Source organism: Terrapene carolina, unplaced genomic scaffold (genome assembly GCF_002925995.2).
Source record: "Terrapene carolina triunguis isolate 2854851 unplaced genomic scaffold, T_m_triunguis-2.0 Scaffold179, whole genome shotgun sequence".
Taxonomy (NCBI): Eukaryota; Metazoa; Chordata; order Testudines; family Emydidae; genus Terrapene; species Terrapene triunguis.
This window is the reverse complement of record NW_020664530.1, coordinates 4,459,087-4,476,757: the sequence shown is the minus strand read 5'-3', so window position 1 is coordinate 4,476,757 and position 17,671 is coordinate 4,459,087. Positions and strand designations below refer to the sequence as shown.

The 17,671-nt window shown below is 42.4% G+C and overlaps 1 protein-coding gene across 2 annotated transcripts in view; it reads left to right on the top strand.

Annotated features, from left to right (window-relative positions):
- The window catches only part of LOC112103624 (thiamin pyrophosphokinase 1-like), a 599,015-nt gene that overhangs the window by 416,429 nt on the left and 164,915 nt on the right, over positions 1-17,671 (top strand). For both annotated transcript variants that reach the window (XM_026654049.2, XM_026654047.2), the window contains one exon: positions 8,227-8,373. In XM_026654049.2, coding sequence (XP_026509834.1) covers positions 8,227-8,373 — 147 coding nt within the window. The remainder of the gene's footprint in view (positions 1-8,226; positions 8,374-17,671) is intronic.

Below are 17,671 nucleotides of genomic sequence, written 5' to 3'. Positions count from 1 at the left end.
TCATAAGCCGACACTATAATTCAGGAGTCAGCAAACTTTGGCTCCTGGGCCATCAGGATAAGCCGCTGGTGGGCTGAGATGGTTTGTTTACCTTGAGCGTCCGGAGGCCGGAGGTAAACCTAAGTAAACAAAGTGTCCTGGTGCGCCAGCTGCTTACCCTGACGGGCTGGGACAGCAACTTGGGGGGGAGAAGCTGGGAGTCAGGGGAGTAACCCCTGTGACCACACCCCACATGACCCCACCCCTAGCCCGGGACCCCCACACTCTCCCCATCCCATCCCTTCCAACCTTATCTGGGGAGGGCCAGGGAGGATGTCTCTGACCTGGCTGCAGCTGCTTCGGAGGCTGGGGGGAGAGCAACGTGGCCAGAAGTGGAGAGACTCTGGCCCCGCCTCTTCCCATCTGGCTGTGCTGCCTCTCCTTGCTCCCTCTGTTGGGGGGGGAGGGGCTGTGTCCCACGTCTCCCTCTCTATACCCGTTCCTAAGCCGACCTCCTTCTCTAATGCTTCCCTTTTTTACTAAAAAAAAAAAATCGGCTTATGAACGAGTATATACAGTACTTCAAATTTTTGAACAAGGTCTTTTAAGTTGTTAGTTCTCCTTTATTGGGGTAGGTAGCAGAGCAGTACCATGAGAGGAGTAGAACAGGAAGAAGGCAGAATTGAGACCTTTCAAAGTTTTGGCCCAAGCGAGGAGGTATGGGGGCGTCATCCCGCCTCAGGTGCCAAAATGTTGTGGGCCGACCCTGTGTTCCTTAAATACGCATTCTTTAATTACATAATTAATTTCTTGGTAATTAACCTGTCCACACAAAAAAGAAGAAAGTCAGCGAGACCAATGTATATGGAGGAATATTGTTTAAAGCCAGTTGTACATTTAAATAGTCTCAATAGGAAAGGTAGCAAAAACTGGGCAACTTGATCATGGTGTGATGGCAGCCTTTGTTCCCTGTGGTTACCATGTGTTCAGAATCAGGTCTTAATTGTGCGAGAGAGAAATCTAACAGCCTCTTTTGAGCTGCAGGTACAAAGTAATATGTTTTTGACTCCCTTGCTGTATTATTTTATTGTATGTTAGTAACTCCTGAAATCCTTTGTGTCGTGAATTCACAAGTACATCATTTAAAGACCGCTACATTGGTCATTAGACTCCAGTTGTCTCAGAATTAAAGTGAGTTGTCCTGTAAAATGCTAAACAATATGGATGAGTCTTGGAGAAGGTGCAGTGGGTGTGTGAGGAGTACAACCCTGTCCACGCACAGCTATTAAATGGCCATGATTTCTAAGGATTAAAACTTCAAAAAATATTTTGTATTTTTATTGCTGTGAATGGAGAACACTTTATGAAAACAAATTGTAGATAAAGGGCTGATGATCAAAGTGAAGATTTGCTGGAAGATGCACTTTAGTTAAACACAAGTTAGGGAGCTCATTAAAGGGGTATCTGGGTAGAATTTTATGGCTTGTGTTGTACAGGAGGTCAAACTAGATGATCTAATGATCTCTTTCTGGCCATAAAATCTCTGAATCTGTGAGAAGTTCTGGGCTTTGGAATTCATTCCTCTTTTGCCCCATAGTCTGAAATATTTCTTGGAGGGGGGCGTGTTTTGTCTGTGTGTCTGCGAGGCATATCCATTGGCATATCAAAGACCGGAAAAAGTTTCTTGTTTTGTTGGTTCATGATTTTACTTTGTAAGTGGAGGTTATGATTTTTGGTTGGTGTGGATGTGCATTTTGTGTGTGTGTGTGTGTGTGAGAGAGAGAGAGAGAGAGAGAGAGAGAGAAGTTTGCATTGATACCTAGTGCTTCAAACAGATCCTTTATAAATCAGTATATCGTCTGCACCTGTTTGTCGCTGCTGATGCCAGGATTCTTTTGTAAGGCAGGGACGCCGACAATCAAAACAACAAAAATCTGACTTCTCTCTTTCTGCTTTTGTGATGCTGCACTGTCTTCACTTGCCTACTCATCACAGTTCTATTGTATGTCTTCCCAAGTTCAAATAGTTCCTGAATAACAGATATAAGGATCACGTGAAAATTAATATAATCTTTTTTCACCCAACCCTGATATTTTATAGTTTTGTGCTCAGCAGGATATTCCTGTGATGTTTAAAACACTAAGGTAGAACTAAACTTTTTTTTAAAGTACTGTATTGTACACTAATCTACCAAAACAATGTAGTGCCATTATTTTTAGTGGAATAATATTTTAGACCATTTTTGTATAGTACTATAGTACACTTTAATAGAAATAGAAAAACCTTATTTTTTTAATTAGAAATCTTTTACCAGTATCACAAAATAATTCACCCAGGACTTTACAGTATTATTTTCAATAGGTCCTATAGTTCATGACAAGAGGTATCATTTGTGTAAGTATCTGAGAGCAAAATTCAGCATCCAAATTGGCAGTTTTGCAGTGGAGGGAAATGTGTAGTGTATGAGGAAAACTAGCCAAATTTCCATCCCTCTCCTCCACCCCAAGTTAAATAGTGTGTACTTACTGGTAAATATTGTCAGGTGTAATATTAAAATTGCAGCATAAGAGTCCAACAAGTCAAAATAAAGTGTGTTCCCTTCCATTTTATTAGAAGACAGAAAATATCAAAGTCAAACAAAAGAACACAATCCTTCCAGGTTCCCATATGGTAGAAAACCCATATCATAAAATTAAAGAGCAGCTCTCTGAAAATTGGCTCATTGGGGCTAATTAAAGCCCCAATCTTATAGCTGACCATATGTTATATGCAGGTCACGCACTGAGCCTTTGCAGAGCCTCCTTGATGTCAGTGGAGCTCCAGACGGGTATAACAATCCACTCACATGCTGTCAGTTGCGGGTTTGGGGTCTTTCTATTGTTAGTGATTTAAAGGACTTCTTTTTTTGTAACAATAACATCAGATTCAGCTTTGTTAAATAGGAATTGCTGCCAGTCAAACTAACACAGTTTGTTTCTACAATAGAATCAATACAATGAAAAAGGTAGCATAAGTTAGCCAGAGATCTAGGCTATATAACTTTATTAAACAGAAGACCAGTAAGACAAGCAGGGAAAGTGGAGGAAAACCCAAGATTATGCTGGTTCTATTTTAGATTTGTGTGATCTTTATCAATATAGGAAAATAGTGCTTTCTCCATTGGAAGGCTCTGGTTATTTCTCATTTAAATGTGCACAGCTAATAACAATTATTACATTAGTTCAATGTTGTTTTTTCGGGGGTAGTAGCAAGGCCGGGCAAACAGGGCCCACACCAGGGCACCGTAGCCAGGGAGGTGCCACAAGGGGCTCGAGCTTCCCCTGGGTGGCTGTGGCCGGACGCCTCTCTTCTCCAGCCCCTCCCCCACGCTGGGCCGGCAGGCTTCTCCTCGACCTCCCCACCCCCTCGCTCCTCAGCCAGCTGGCTGAAAGCTCCAGCTCTGCCCCAGAGCGGCGCGGCCGGGGCTGGTCACTGGCCGCACGGCCCACCACTCGCTGTCCAAAGCAAAGCCGACTCCCTCCCAGCCTGCATCCCTGCGCCGCTTGGTCTCCAGCGGGGGCCAGCCAGGCCGGGGTCAGGAGGAGCAAAACTTCCACACGGGGGGGGAGGAAGCCGGACCTAGCAAGGGAAGAGGGGGAACTTAAGGTGACAGTGCGCTCACTGTCTCTCAAACTTCCTTCACACCCACGCACACTCTGCCCCTCACAGTCCCCCAACACAGATTGTCTCTCACACACTGGTGCTCTCACACACACACACAAACACACTGTCACGCATACACACACACACTTGTATTATTACTGTTGGTATTACTGCTTGGTACTTCCCGTCAAAATGCGTGGTGAGCCAGGAGTGGCTAGGGGCTGCAGGAGGGCCGTGGGCTCAGGCAAGATGCAGCCACCATGTGACAGCGCCAAGCGCCAGGCACCACAAGCCACCGCAGCAGCACAGAAGTGTGGCAATACACCCTTACTTCTGCTGACAGTGGCCTAGGAATTTGCTAGTTGTAGCAGTTACTCATTGTGACATTATCTGATTAAAACATGACCATGTAGATCATCGTTGCAACTACTGTAATATTTGCAACAAATCTTGTACAAAATGTGGCATGTAAGATGTCTATGAAAAGGTTATGATTTGCTGAATATGCTATTTGTCTGCAAGTATCATTTTTGTATTTGAAATTATGAGTATTGGCTCTATACCTATATTTCAAATGCTTTCTCTTGGGGTAACGCCCACAAGGTAGTTAGCCAGCACATCTTGGAAGGACTAGTCAAAGTAAGTGGCTCATCAAGGGACACTTAACTAGGGTGACCAGATGTCCCGTATTTAAGACCTTCTGGAAGTGTCCCGACTTTTTCTTAAAAACGGGCAAACTGTCCCATATTTTCTGTGTCTCTCCCTCTCTCTCCCGCCTCCCCCCCCAATCAGTACTGGTGGGTCCTGCTGCTGGCCAGATCCCTGCTCGCCAGTCATCTGCCCACCAGCGGTGAGTGGGGGGGATCCAGTGGCCGATGATGCGGGTAGGTGTGCAAGGCTGATGGTGGGACCCTTTACGTGCTTCCTCCCTCGCTCTCCTCTCCCTGCTTTGTCCCTTTGCCTCCGCAGCTCCGCTGCTCCTCCATATCTTCCCTCGCCCCCAGCGGAGTGCGTCCCACTCCTAGCGCTGAGCAGAGAAGCAGTCCCTGGTCAGAGCGCTCAGCTCACCAACAGCCTGGTCAGCAGGCTCCTTCCTTCCCCCACGGCCTCTGGCTGGGCAGGCACCCCAGGAAAGTTGAAGACCCTCCGGCCTGGGGCACTGGCCAGGAGGAGCCCAGCCTTGCATGTGCCAAAGCCCCGCACAGCGCTGGCCTGGGGAAGCCTCTCCGCCCCTCAGCTAAGCTATAGCTGACATAGCAATTTCCAGCCTGTTCACACCCTGAACCTGCAGGCTCTACAGCAGCGCCCCACCTCCACCCCCGGGGCAGGGGCTTAGCACCTCTTCACCACCACCACCCTGTCTCGGGTCCTATCCCCAGGGAGCCTAGGCCTGCTCTGTCCCCTGGGCACCCTCCCCTGCTGAGTCACCTCTTTGGCTGGGTTCACTGAAGCCCCTGCAGTCAGGTTTCCTGGGCCGTGGTGCATAATGCATCCTTCAGGCTTAACCCCTTCCTGTAAGCGCTGTAGCCGGGGGATAGGAGACGGCTGGGTTATGTTGGTGGTCAGCAGCAGCCTGGAGGTGTTAACTGCCTTTCGACACTGTGTGGGCAAGAAGGGACAAGCTACTTCCAGCCACACGGGAGGGGTCGGGGGAGAGATGACATGAGCCAGGTCATCCCTTCCCCTCCTCTGCAGCTGGAAGCAGCTCCCATCCCTTCCCTCCCTCACAGTGCCGAAAGGCTGCTGGCAGCCACATTCTGGTGTGAACCCTGGCAGAAATCTAGGGAGAGGGGGCATGTGACCCTGCGTTCTCCCCCACACACACATACGTTGCCTAGGGAAGACACAGTGCCAGGTACCAGGAGAGGCAGGTCCGTCCGGGGTGCCCAGCCAGGCATGGAGGGTTGAGAGCGCTGGGCAGAGGGGGCTGGGTTGGTTGGTCACAGACCCCCTCCCCACCATGTGTGAGAGAGATGTAGGGGATTATGTGTGTGTCACCCCTCCCTGGGGGGGGGGTATGGGTTTGTGTGTCACCCTTCCCTATGTGAACCCTAAAGCCTTAAGGATAAGAAAGTAAATAAAAAGACTCCAACTAGCAGTATTTATTTTTAACAGGGGCTCAGTCAACTTGATGTTAATTTGAATATTTGTACAATTGATTGCTGTTGAACTCACTTGAATAAGAGTAATTTTGCCAGGTGTCCCGTATTCAGTATAGGGAAATATGGTCACTCTACATGTAACTCACAATGGACCATGGGAGACGCCCATCTACACTGAATGGACTTTCCTGTGGACATTCCATATGAAGTATAGGTAATGGCCCAGAGGCAATGCCGGGGGGGCCCAGGGAGCCTGTAGGAGCCAAGGGTGGTGATTGGGGGGGGGGGGGAGAGGGCACCAAAATACAAGTTCACCCAGGGCACCATTTTCACTAAGGCCGGCCCTGGGTAGTAGGAGAGGTGGCAATATTCTTGACTAAAGGAAAGGGGCTTAATTTGCATGCAAACAAGTATGCCACAATCATAAAGTCTTAGCCCTTGTAATAAAAATAGAAGCTGATGTTTATTAATATATCATTCCAGATACATGAAGTACCATTATGTGGCTCATGGGTTGCGTAAAATGTCATGTAGTCACTCTGGCTGTAGACTAAAGCTCTATAAAACTGGAAATTCCACCAGATGGCCATTTCACAGCAGACTTAAAAGTTTTAGAGCTGCATTGTGGCAAGGCTGTAGTTACGACTAATGTGAAAATAGCATCTTTTAAAAAAAAGTCATTACTGAGCATAACTGACCTATGTTATAGTACTACTAATAATCATAGTTTACATGTAGATGATACATTTTGTCTGAGGGTCTGGAAACACTTTACAAAGACTGGCAAATGTTCCCATTTTACTGATAAGGAAAGATACAACATGAAGAGGTTGTGCCTTGCTTGTTGAGTGACAGAGTTGAGATTATAACCCAGTCTGCAGACTGACCTATTCCAAACAGTGTTTTCTATTGGCCAGGCAACTGGACAGGTGACCTGAATGTTATTCCTGGCTCTGCCCCTGACTTGCTATGGGGAGAATTGCAGATCACTCAGGGCAAGATTCTGCCATCCTTACACTCACCAATAGTTAACTGATTGAGTAGACCGAATCAATTGAGGGTTTGCTCCTGAAGTAAGGTACTCTGCAATAAGGGGGTGAGAGCATATAGCCCGTAAGCATTTATTTGCTTTGGTTTCCCATTTTGTAAAAAGGGGATTGTAAGGAGTGGGACTCACCCCTGCAGCGCCTCCTGCTGGTCATCCTCGGGAATTAGCTCATTTTCCAGCCAGGAGCGCCCTCTGCAGGCCAGTGATCCGCCTTACCTCACTCTGGCCCCCATGTCCCTCCCAGGACCCCAGTGCCCCTTCACTGGGTTTCTGCCCCCCCCTTGCAGAACCCCTCAGTCTCAGGGTTCCCCCCCCAGGGGAATCCCCACCCACTAACCCCACCTCGCCTCAGTGTACGGCTACTGCCAGTCACCATCTAGCCCCACCCCCTGGGGCAGACTGCAGTATATGCCACTCATCACAGGCAAGGTTGGGCTGGACCTGCTGCCTCTCTCTATAGCTGGGCTGCCCCTCTGCAGCCTTGGTACTGGTCTTAGGCCCTCAGGTAGGCCCGCAGCCTGGGGGTTTTCCAGGCTGGAGCTCCCCAGCTCCTCTAGCCTTACCCCAGCCCTGCTCCACTCCCAGTACCCTGCTCAGCTCCCTAGCAGCCAGACCCTTCTCTCTCTACAAGCAGAGAGAGACTGCTGAGCTCCTGGCTCCCAGACTCTTATACAGGCCAGCTGTGGCCTGATTGGGGTGTGGCCAAGCTGCGGCCGCTTCCCCAATCAGCCCAGCTTTTAGAGCTACAGCCCTCTCTAGGGCTGCTTTCAAGCCCTCCCAGGCAGGAGCGGGTGTCCACCCCGCTACAGAGGTAATACTTATGTTTGTTAAAGTACTTTGAGATCTCTGGATGAAAAATACTATGTGCATGTGTGATGTTATTAGCTGTTCTTTCGTTATTAGATTAACCATCACTGACCATGAATTTATAAAGCATTAGTCTACAGCCCTAGCAAATACATGAAGTTTTATTAACCCAGGAGTCACATAATAGTATTCAATGGTACTAGAACGACATTAATATCAGACTCTGTTTGCTATGGGAACACAGAGCAAGTGCCTCTACAGATAGCATCTTCAAAAGTGTCCTCAGCTGTGGCTGTTGGGTTTAATTCATGAGCACATGGGCAACTAATGTGAGCTAAAGGACCCCACTGAAGATTTGGACTTTTGAGCTGCCAGTGAGTTCACAAACACATAGGCACAAATTAATTGAAGTCACTGGAGTTGCAAATAGACCAGTAATAGCCCATAGATAGTTAGAAGTCGCCAGCAGACAGATGGCCAAATCCTGGAGTAACATTCCTGTTCCAAAGACTGTTCATCTGGGTGAAAACCTCTGAAGTTAAAGCATTATTTGTGTTCCTGTCATATAAACTCTGATATTTTGTTTTGTATTTAGAGAACTGTCCTTAAAGTTCTCCTTTTTTTAATCTTGATTTTTTTTTCTTTTAGATTGATATGATTGTGACCTTGGGTGGACTTGGAGGACGCTTTGACCAAGTCATGGCATCAGTGGAGACTCTCTTTCATGCAACTAATATCACTCCCACTCCAGTTATAGTTATTCAAGAATGCTCCCTCATCTACCTACTTCAACCTGTAAGTGAAATGAAGTGTGAGACCCCAATAAACATGACGCTGCAATTCCAACAGTCAAAACTGCCTTTTCCCTCAGCAGGGCTTCACTTGCTTCAGGATTGTAGAATTAGACTCTAGATTTAAAATATATTTCTAGCAGCTGGGAGATGACCTATGGCCACACCCCTGCAGGAATGGTATATTTTGCACCTTCTGTCTGTAGAGATCAGGATTAACAAGAACAGATTTTAAATAGAGGGTGGGAAACTGAAAAAGTGAAAATTTAGTAAGAGCTAAAACTTTATTCAGTTTTGTAATTGGTTATGAATGGAAATATCTTTCAACTTTTAAATTAAATTCCAATGGAATTAAACATATCTCCCTCTCCCCTTTGTTTTTCATTTTAAACAGAAATATATGACTGTCACATGAGAGAAAAACTCGAGGAAAATTCAAGGGCTTGACAAACATGTCAGACAGAATTCTCATATAGTCCGAGTGCTGCAATTTATTTTGACTGAAATCCAGATGTGATTAATGAGGGAATCTATTTAGAAATGTGTTGATTTTGTGATGTTCAGGTTTTTATCCAGTTATTGATTCAGAAACTAACACAAATGATATCTTGTGCAGCTTTCACTTTTAAGAATTAATTTAGAAGCAAAAGCTGAGTAAAAGAGCTTTTTTTCTAACAGCTACTTATTGGCTTCTGTTTGGAAATATTTTTTCTGATGGCTGGATTTCTACAAGTTTAACTAGCTATACATTTTTATCCAGTTTGTCTTATAAAATGAGATTCACTGGCAAGGTTGATGACCAAGCCTGCCCTATGCATGCATGCTTCACTGTAATCTGAGAGGTATTAATAGGGTTCTATAAGAGATTGCAGATTTAAATCCACAGAGGCGAATTCTACATTATCAACATGAGGCACTCTGTCTGTAGGAGGGATGCTGGGCACAGGAGCTCATTTGCCACTATGACAAGGAATGACTGTGATTATTAGTTGCAGAGCTAAAAGGCTAGATACGGAACAAAGTGAGGAAAAACCTGGGCTGAAGGATAATTGCGATCAAATCTGAAAGTGGGAAGTAATTTGGCTGTGAATGATTTGCACATACTGTACTGACACTAAATTAATTTTAGGAAACTTTTGAGAAGGCTAGCTAGAGCATTTTGAGGAGTTTCAATAAGATTAGAAATGCCCAGTTTAGCATTTAAAATATTTGCTTTTATCATGTAGCTATTTTAATTCTTTGTTTTGTATAAACGGCTTCTAAAATGTCAGAGCTAAGATTATGTAATTTTGAAGGAATAATTCACCCCCTAACAACTTGAACAAAAGTCCTTTGTATCATTATTACTTATTTGTGCAGTGTGTTAAGTGGGGTTTTTTGTTTTACTGATAATTTTTTACCCCTTTATTACACTTTTACAAAACGTGTTAATACTGTTTTTCATTGGCATAGGCTAATGCTTCTTTCACTCAGTTTCTGGCTGGTGTACAGCATTGCCAGCTGATGACTTTTATAACTCCAGGCTGTTTCTAGTATTTAGAAATAAAGGGCAGATTCAGGGGGCAGGAATCTTACAGCAATCTTAAAACTAACTGACACACAATTCCATTTCATTGCTGGTTTAAACTTGTCATCTCCATTATCTTCCATCCTTTCGGAAAATAATTTTAACCCTCTGTTTTCCAGATAAGATCAAATAAGTAGTTTATAAATAGGAATAAATAATATTCCTATATTGGAAGTACTTTCTTCCTATTCCGTTCAATTTAGGTTTACATTATGATAGTTTCTCTTGTAAATAGCTATGGAAAATGACAGCTCTTTTTGCTTTGTAATTTAAAATCAAGGTAGGAGAGAATTAGAGCACAGTGGGAGATGAACTGACTTTTTTGAGATAATGCAAGTGAGGAACAAAAGAAGTGGGATAGCATGATACATGAAAACAAATTATAAAATTAATAAGGACATCTGTGACAGATGTGGCAGTGTCCTGCAATATTCTTGAAAAAACCTATTGAATTAAGTTTAAGTATCTTTGGAGTCCATTGTATTAAATGCAAAGGTTACGTATTATTGTGGGCCTGGATGATCAAAGGACTATACTGAACAATGTGGCAGACAAGAATGATTTGGGGGGGGGGGACAGTATGTGTGAAGTGGAATTCCTGGGAAATACTTGGGGGGAGATGAAAGCAAATGCCCTCCACCTGTTGTTCAAAATCGAAACCTTTGGAAGCTATGCCCTGAGGAGAGATCCATTGTTTGCAGTTCACCTGTTTCTGGAGGCTGGAGCTTTTAAAGGCCCAAGCTGTATAAAGAAACAGGTTGATATGCACAGTTTGCGTTCTTGCTCCAAGCTGAAGCTGTTAGGAATTTGTAACCACAGGAAAACCTCTTTGTCATATTTAAAGGACTGACCTCCTACCAGAGGCCTTGTTGGAGTGGGGGTGCTCTCTGGTAAGCTTATTAGTGTACGAGTAGGTTCTTTTATTGTTTTAATGTTTTCTCTCTGATGCTTTCACCTCAAGAATAAATATGCTTGCTTAGAAAGAGTGGTGGTAATTTATAACTGTGGGCAACTATGATGTTGATAGCCATTGAAGGAAAAGCAAAGCACTGACGCTGGCCTGTTTAGGTAGTTTGGCTACCTGGGAATAATACAATGTAGGCAGGGAACTGTGTAGCCTGGAAAAATCCCAGTTAGGTAGGGAAAAGTTAGGGTTTTCTGCCCAAGAGAGGTGACGACTGGGAGCCGAAAGCTTAAAAATAGGTGCCCTTGCTGGACCACAGAGGGAGAACACAAGACAGTTTCCCTTAACTGTGACAACGTCTTGCAAGGAAATCTTTCACGTTCATGTAGCATGCAGTTCGGAAAGCATTCTCTCTTCAGGAGAAAGGATCCATTTTTGTTGTTGGGTTTCTGGGACAGCAAAGTATGAGCAAAAAGCATTTTAGCTCCAAGATAAAATTAGACTCTTTCCTATTAACATAAGAGTATAGTATGTATCCTCCCTATATGTTGTTTGTTTGTTTTTTATTTATAACCAAAATGGAGAGTACACCTACCCCGTGCTGTACACATCTTTGACATAGTTAGAAACAGGGTGATATTAACATAAAGCCAGCAGCTTTCCCTAGTCCCACCCCTCAGAAATAATCAGCAGAGATAATTTTGGGGTGTGACTATCTTGCCTCACCCACAAACACCAGTTTTTATCATTTTTCTCATTCCCCTAAAGCCTGAATAAACGGTGATCCTTTCATTGTGCCCTGAAGATCAACAGATTTGGAAGCCACTTCTGATCCCAGGGCACTGGTGTCATCTCCCATTGAGATATGCCACTTGCTAGGGAGGCTGCCACAGTCTTAATCAGTTTAAATTTCTGGATTGTTTTAAGATGTAGCCCCAGATAGAGTTAATTGCAGGAACCTGTATTATAAATTAATATATCTATCAGAAGACAGAGGATTTTTTGGTAAAGCATTTATAATCCCTGTTCATACAATGTGTTTTTAAGTATATGAAAGTATATAACCTAATCAATTTAATGTCAGTTTTTTATACTTTTTAAGAATGATCTCCTGCCTCATTCATTGTGAATCTTAAAAGAATCAATTGACAGATTGAATTCTATGTATGGCTGAATTTGTAGAAGTGGACAACATGATTAGGTCAGGAAAGCAGCAATGCCGTTGGCTCATGTTGTGCCCTTAGTAAGTCACTTAACCTCGCTCTGTGCCTTTATTTACCTGTCTGTAAAATGGGTAAAATAATACCTTTAAGAGCTTCGTTTTTAGCCGAACACTTGTAAAGTACTTTGGTTTCTTCAAAGGAAAGATTGCATACTAGTGGAAATTATTTTTTTTTAGTATGTCACATTCCTCTGACTATAAATAGGGAGGCAGAGTAGATGCTCCAGCAGGTGACATTTCCTTTGAAGCAGTTTCCAATGTGATGATTTAAGCAAAAAATTAAAAATAGAATATATATCTCTGCACTGAATAGTGATCATATTTCTCTCTGTGGTGAAAAAAGAATCCTTAATAAGGAATAATCATTTCTTATGAGCAGGATATTTTATGTACTAGTCCATACTTTTTATGCTTGAAATTTTGCTAATGTCAATTACCATTAGGATATACTCTGGCTGAAGAACATTAGGCCCTCAGAGTCATGTTTATCATGCTACCCATGCTCAGTACGAATGGCTTAAGGTTTCACATACATACTTTCTCATTTTCTGGTACTGTGCTTCTCGGGAGTACAGAAACATTAGCTTCTGTACACTGAGCATAAATTATCTTTTATCTGTGAGTTTTATGGCAGTTTGTAATACAAGGTAATAGGATTTATGACCAAGAAATGAGAAGATGTCCAAGAGTTAATGAGGCATGTCTTTTCATTATACTGAGCGGAGTTCCGTGTTCCCCTTGTAGGATTCCACCGTTGAGATGTGGGAAGAAGTATTGCTATTTGTACTTGAAAATATGTTGCACAAGAATACTTTTGTCAGTTATCTAACTCTCCAGAAATGCTGTTTGACCTATTTCTTCCATGCTGTGTTGTACTTCCTTGTTTTTCCTTCCCATAAGAAATAATGAGGAATATAATAATGCTCATAGAAACTGAGGAAGGAAATAGAATGCTGATAATATTAGGAGTGTAACCCTTCTGGTTAAATCTAAGGTCTCGGGGTCAGGATTCCTGTGTTTTTTTTCTCAGCTCTACTGCCGACTCAGAGTGTAGTCTAGGGCAAGTCACTTAACCTCTGTGTGCCACAGTGTTCCCATCTGTAAAGTGAGTGAAATACAATTACCAGACTGGGTGTTGTGGAGTTTACTTACTTGTAAAATACCATAAGATCCTGAGATGAAAAGCTCTACAGAAGTGCAAGATAATGCTGTTGGTAATAGTTGTAATAATAACTAACAGGCTTTTAATTAGCTTCCAGATCTACACCTACAAAAAAAGGGGGGGGAAAGTACCATTTCTTCTTCATCTCTACAGATTTAGGCTCTGATCCTGCCAGTGACTCCACACGGGCAAACTCATATGCCTTTGAAGTCATTTGGGCTCTGCACAGTGCAGGGTTTTGCAGGACTGGGGCCCAAGTCCATCCTCTCAATTAATAGGCAAACTACTCAACAGAGGCAAATGTCTGCCTGTCTTTCTCTCACTCTCACACATACACACATGTCAAGTTCTGTGAACTGATTTCACACCAATCAAAACTTTTGCTCCTTATGTGACTAGACATAGTCAGGGCAGCACGCATCAACAAGAAAAAATATAAGATTAGGTACTTGCTCTCCTGTGGTTTGTGGTTGCAATTTGGTGTGGCAACATCTTTTTGCCTTGTTTGCCACTATGTCCCTGCTTGTATGGTAAAAGACAATGGGAAATCCAGATAATATGTGGTCAGCCTCTGAGTTTCCCTCATGAGTCCAGTATCATGAATTTCACAGAACAGGTGTGTCTTAAGCTACGTCTATACTTAATCTAGGAATGTGATTCTCAGCTTGAGTGGGTATACGTGTGCTAGCTCTGATTGAGCTGGCACATTAAAACTAGTGTAGCTACAGTAGCGCAGGCAGTGGCAGCATGAGCTAGGTTTGTACTTGAGGCAGCCCTAATGGTGGTGCTGCTGCCACTGCCCATACTACCATGGTTAGTACCACTATTTTTAGCGTGCTACCTCAATGAGCAAGTATGTTTTTCAGGTGGGAATCACGCCTTCACCTCCAACTCAGAGAAATGGTCTCTGAGGAGTAAGCACAGATTATTTCCCTACCGCCTTTCTTCTGAAACAAGGCTGTGTCTAAGGTCCTGATTTCACTCCTATTGAAGTTCCTAATCGGCAGACTCAATTCTTGAGTCTCTCCTCATTCTTCCTCCATAAAATTTTGGAAATCAATGTCTATTTTGAATATACTCTTGGCATATTGTGAGGGTAGTCTCATTTACAATGAAGCCATGGTAGCCTGAGTGAAAGAGATCTTTAAGATTCTGCTCTAGAGATATCAAAATATTTATTTTCCTCCTCCTCCTCTAAGGTTGCGTCTCGTTTAGTTTTTCTGTTGCTAGCATGAGGACATCACCACTCTAATCAAAGCAACGAATCTCTGTTCTTCTACTTCCAAAGACCTCTTTTTGTACAGCTGGCCTAATTCAGGACCTTGCATTTTATGGAGTTCTTAAGGATAAAATGGTCTCTTCCTGAGAAAGCAAATCTTTCTGTGGCTATTGAAGAAAATAAGGCATTTCATTCCAGCTGAATGGCTGATGTCTAAAACTAGCAACAGTGAAAATGGACTGAATTCCTCCTCTGGGAGTCTGAACCTTCACTGAGGGTTCTGGGATTGTTGTGAAATACGTTATGTTTCTAAGGCTTCATAAGACTGATATACTAATGCCTTCCAGAAAAGGTTATGATACACTTTAATTTGGCTTGCTTAGCAGGTGGATTTATACTTGAAACAATACTGAATCACTTAAAGTTCTCCCCTAGTTATTGGCTAGCAAAGATGGTTCCAGAGGAGTGAGTGTCTGCTTGAGGAATGCCAAAACAGAAGAATCTAGGAGAATAAGACATGATAGAAACTCTGGCCATTTTATTTTACCCCTAAAGCTGGGTCATTTTACATTAGCTTTCCCTGCAGTCAGATTTAATCATGATGCTCTAATCCCAGTACTGGGAAAATGTCTTGCTGCCTCCAAAGTCTTTGGATGTAGCTAAGCCTGTCAATGCAAGGTACTTGCTTGCCTATTTACAGGATGCTCCATCCATATACTGAAAGTTCTTTCTTGCAGGGTCCATGTCTTTATATGCATTTGTACAACACGCCTCTCAGCTGGGGTGATGTTTATGTAAATGGGTATATAGTAATATAAATATAGTCCTAATTAAAGTCTTAAAAGTGCCAATACTCTTGCTCCCTCGCTTCTTAAGAAGCTCACCCTGAGGAATGCACTGTTTCCTTGCTGAAACAGAAACTTCATTTGATATCACAAGAAGATAGCTTTGCCCAGCTTCTACCCTTAAAAGAAATGAGAGTCAGCACTCCAACACTTTTATTTAGAAAGAATTCCTTTCCCGCCCAACTCCTGTAGGAAAATATCAGTGGGCTAAAAGTCATTGGATTCACTATTGTAGTATTGCAGCTTTGATGACACTGTATAAAAGTGGCCTACAAAAGCCTCTATTTCTTTTGGTCAAGGCTGTGTAACTGTCACCATTTGTTTCCTGCATCTACTGAATTCAGTTGATCCAGATGTGATTAATTTTTTCCCATTCACATTTTAAGAATTGGGTGGAATTTATGAGCTATCCTACTTTTTGCTGTTTCCACAGGAAAATCTAAGGGCAAATTTCTCATACTGATACTTTGTGTAGTTGTTTTATTCCAGTATGACACATGATTGCTGTCAAATACATTTACAAATATTAAATAAAAACAGTGTTAAAAATATCCTTGTAAACGCTGTTATCCTTTTGAATTGCATAATTAGTATCAGTAGAGAAATGCAGTATTACACCAATTTTCAGAAGAGTGTTTTAGAATAATCCTGAATTTTGTGAGATGGTGTAATTCAAATGTGTTGACAGAGAACTTTGTAGGGTAAGTGGAGGGACTGTTTGCAGTGTATGACAGCAGATACTTACAAAATGTTTCTATTTAATGCAGGCATACGTGTAAAATATTAAAGTTTTTATGTGCCTTGCATACACAATCCTTGCATACACAAATAGTTTATACTCATGCAAGTGACTGCTTTGAATTCAGAGGTCAATTTGCATATATAAGAGCTGTTAATATGAGTAAGGGTTGCAGGATAGGGCACTAAAGTGCAATGAAACTTGAAGACAGTGCTTGCAGGATGCTAGGCTTTAACTTTTAAAATGGGCTTGATATATCCAAACCGCCACTATCAAACGAGGTACATTTTTCATTACTAAACAAATCCTCTTTTAGCCATATTTTCTATGATACAAGGGTAATATCCTGTGGCCAGTTAGATTAATCACACAACTGTTGTTCCTATTAACCTCTGATTAATGCAGCTTCCAAAGAGTATACAAATTTAACTAGAAATGAGCTAATTAGATTACTTTTGTATTTCTAAAATCTGGACTATGGTAGTCAATACCCAGATTTCACTACTTTTCTATGGTTCTGGTATCAAATATTCAATCTTTGTCCAAACTTCTAATTAGGTCCCACAACAATTCATACATGAGCATATTGGAGCATCCTGAATCTAATAAAGTTCTTCCTGGGAGATTGCTTACCTCTGCTGTTGACCCTAGCTGTTGTAATGGGACTCTATTAGTATTTTAATAACTGATCCTTCCAGTTTCACGAAAACAGGATGCACTGTATCGAAAAAAGCTTTCTGTCAAAAGACTAATTTTCTTAGGGCTGGGATTTTCATGTTGGCATTGTTGCTCTTCACTTTTTTTGTAATCTTGATTTTTACTAACTTCTTTTTGTAGTACTCTGATACCGTTCATTTGTGTGTGTGATGCAATATGAACATTTTCCTTTGCCATACAAACAATTCTTCATATATGATGCCAGACTGGAAATTGTTCAGCAACTTCCTTTAATTTCTTTTTAAATGAATTTTCATTAAGTTATATTTGAAAAATAATAATACACTCAGTACAGTAGCCTCTGTGATATTTATTTTGACTTTTTCGACACTGTCTGCATATTTGCAGGTTTTATTCACTGTGCCGCAGACTTTTGTATTGATTAGTTCCTGACTGCACTTCGGGAGTTACGATGGGTTGAGGGAAATAGCTGTAAGTATGGGCAGCTGGGTTTGTTAGCCAAGGAGATATGGGGAAGGCGACCTAAAATTGTAAGATAACCACATTAATTAGGTGTTTCTACTAAAAGGGTCAACAATGAAATAATATGACTTTTACATTGTGGTCTTCAGGTTTCAGAGTTAACACCCCATTGAGACTGATGGGAATAGATCATACCTCTGATGTTTTGTCTTGGGGTCTGTCTACATGCAAAAAAGGTACGATGCTAACTCGGATTAAATAGCAATGAAGACTTGGCAGACCAGATTTTAACTCAGATTAGTTCAAAACCTGGTTCCTCTATATGCTTTTATGTGAACTGCTAACCTCAAGTATCAGGGGGTAGCCGTGTTAGTCTGTATCTACAAAAACAACAAGGAGTCTGGTGGCACCTTAAAGACTAACAGATTTATTTGGGCATAAGCTTTCTGGGTAAAAGCCTCACTTCTTCAGATGCATAGAGTGAAAGTTACAGATGCAGGCATT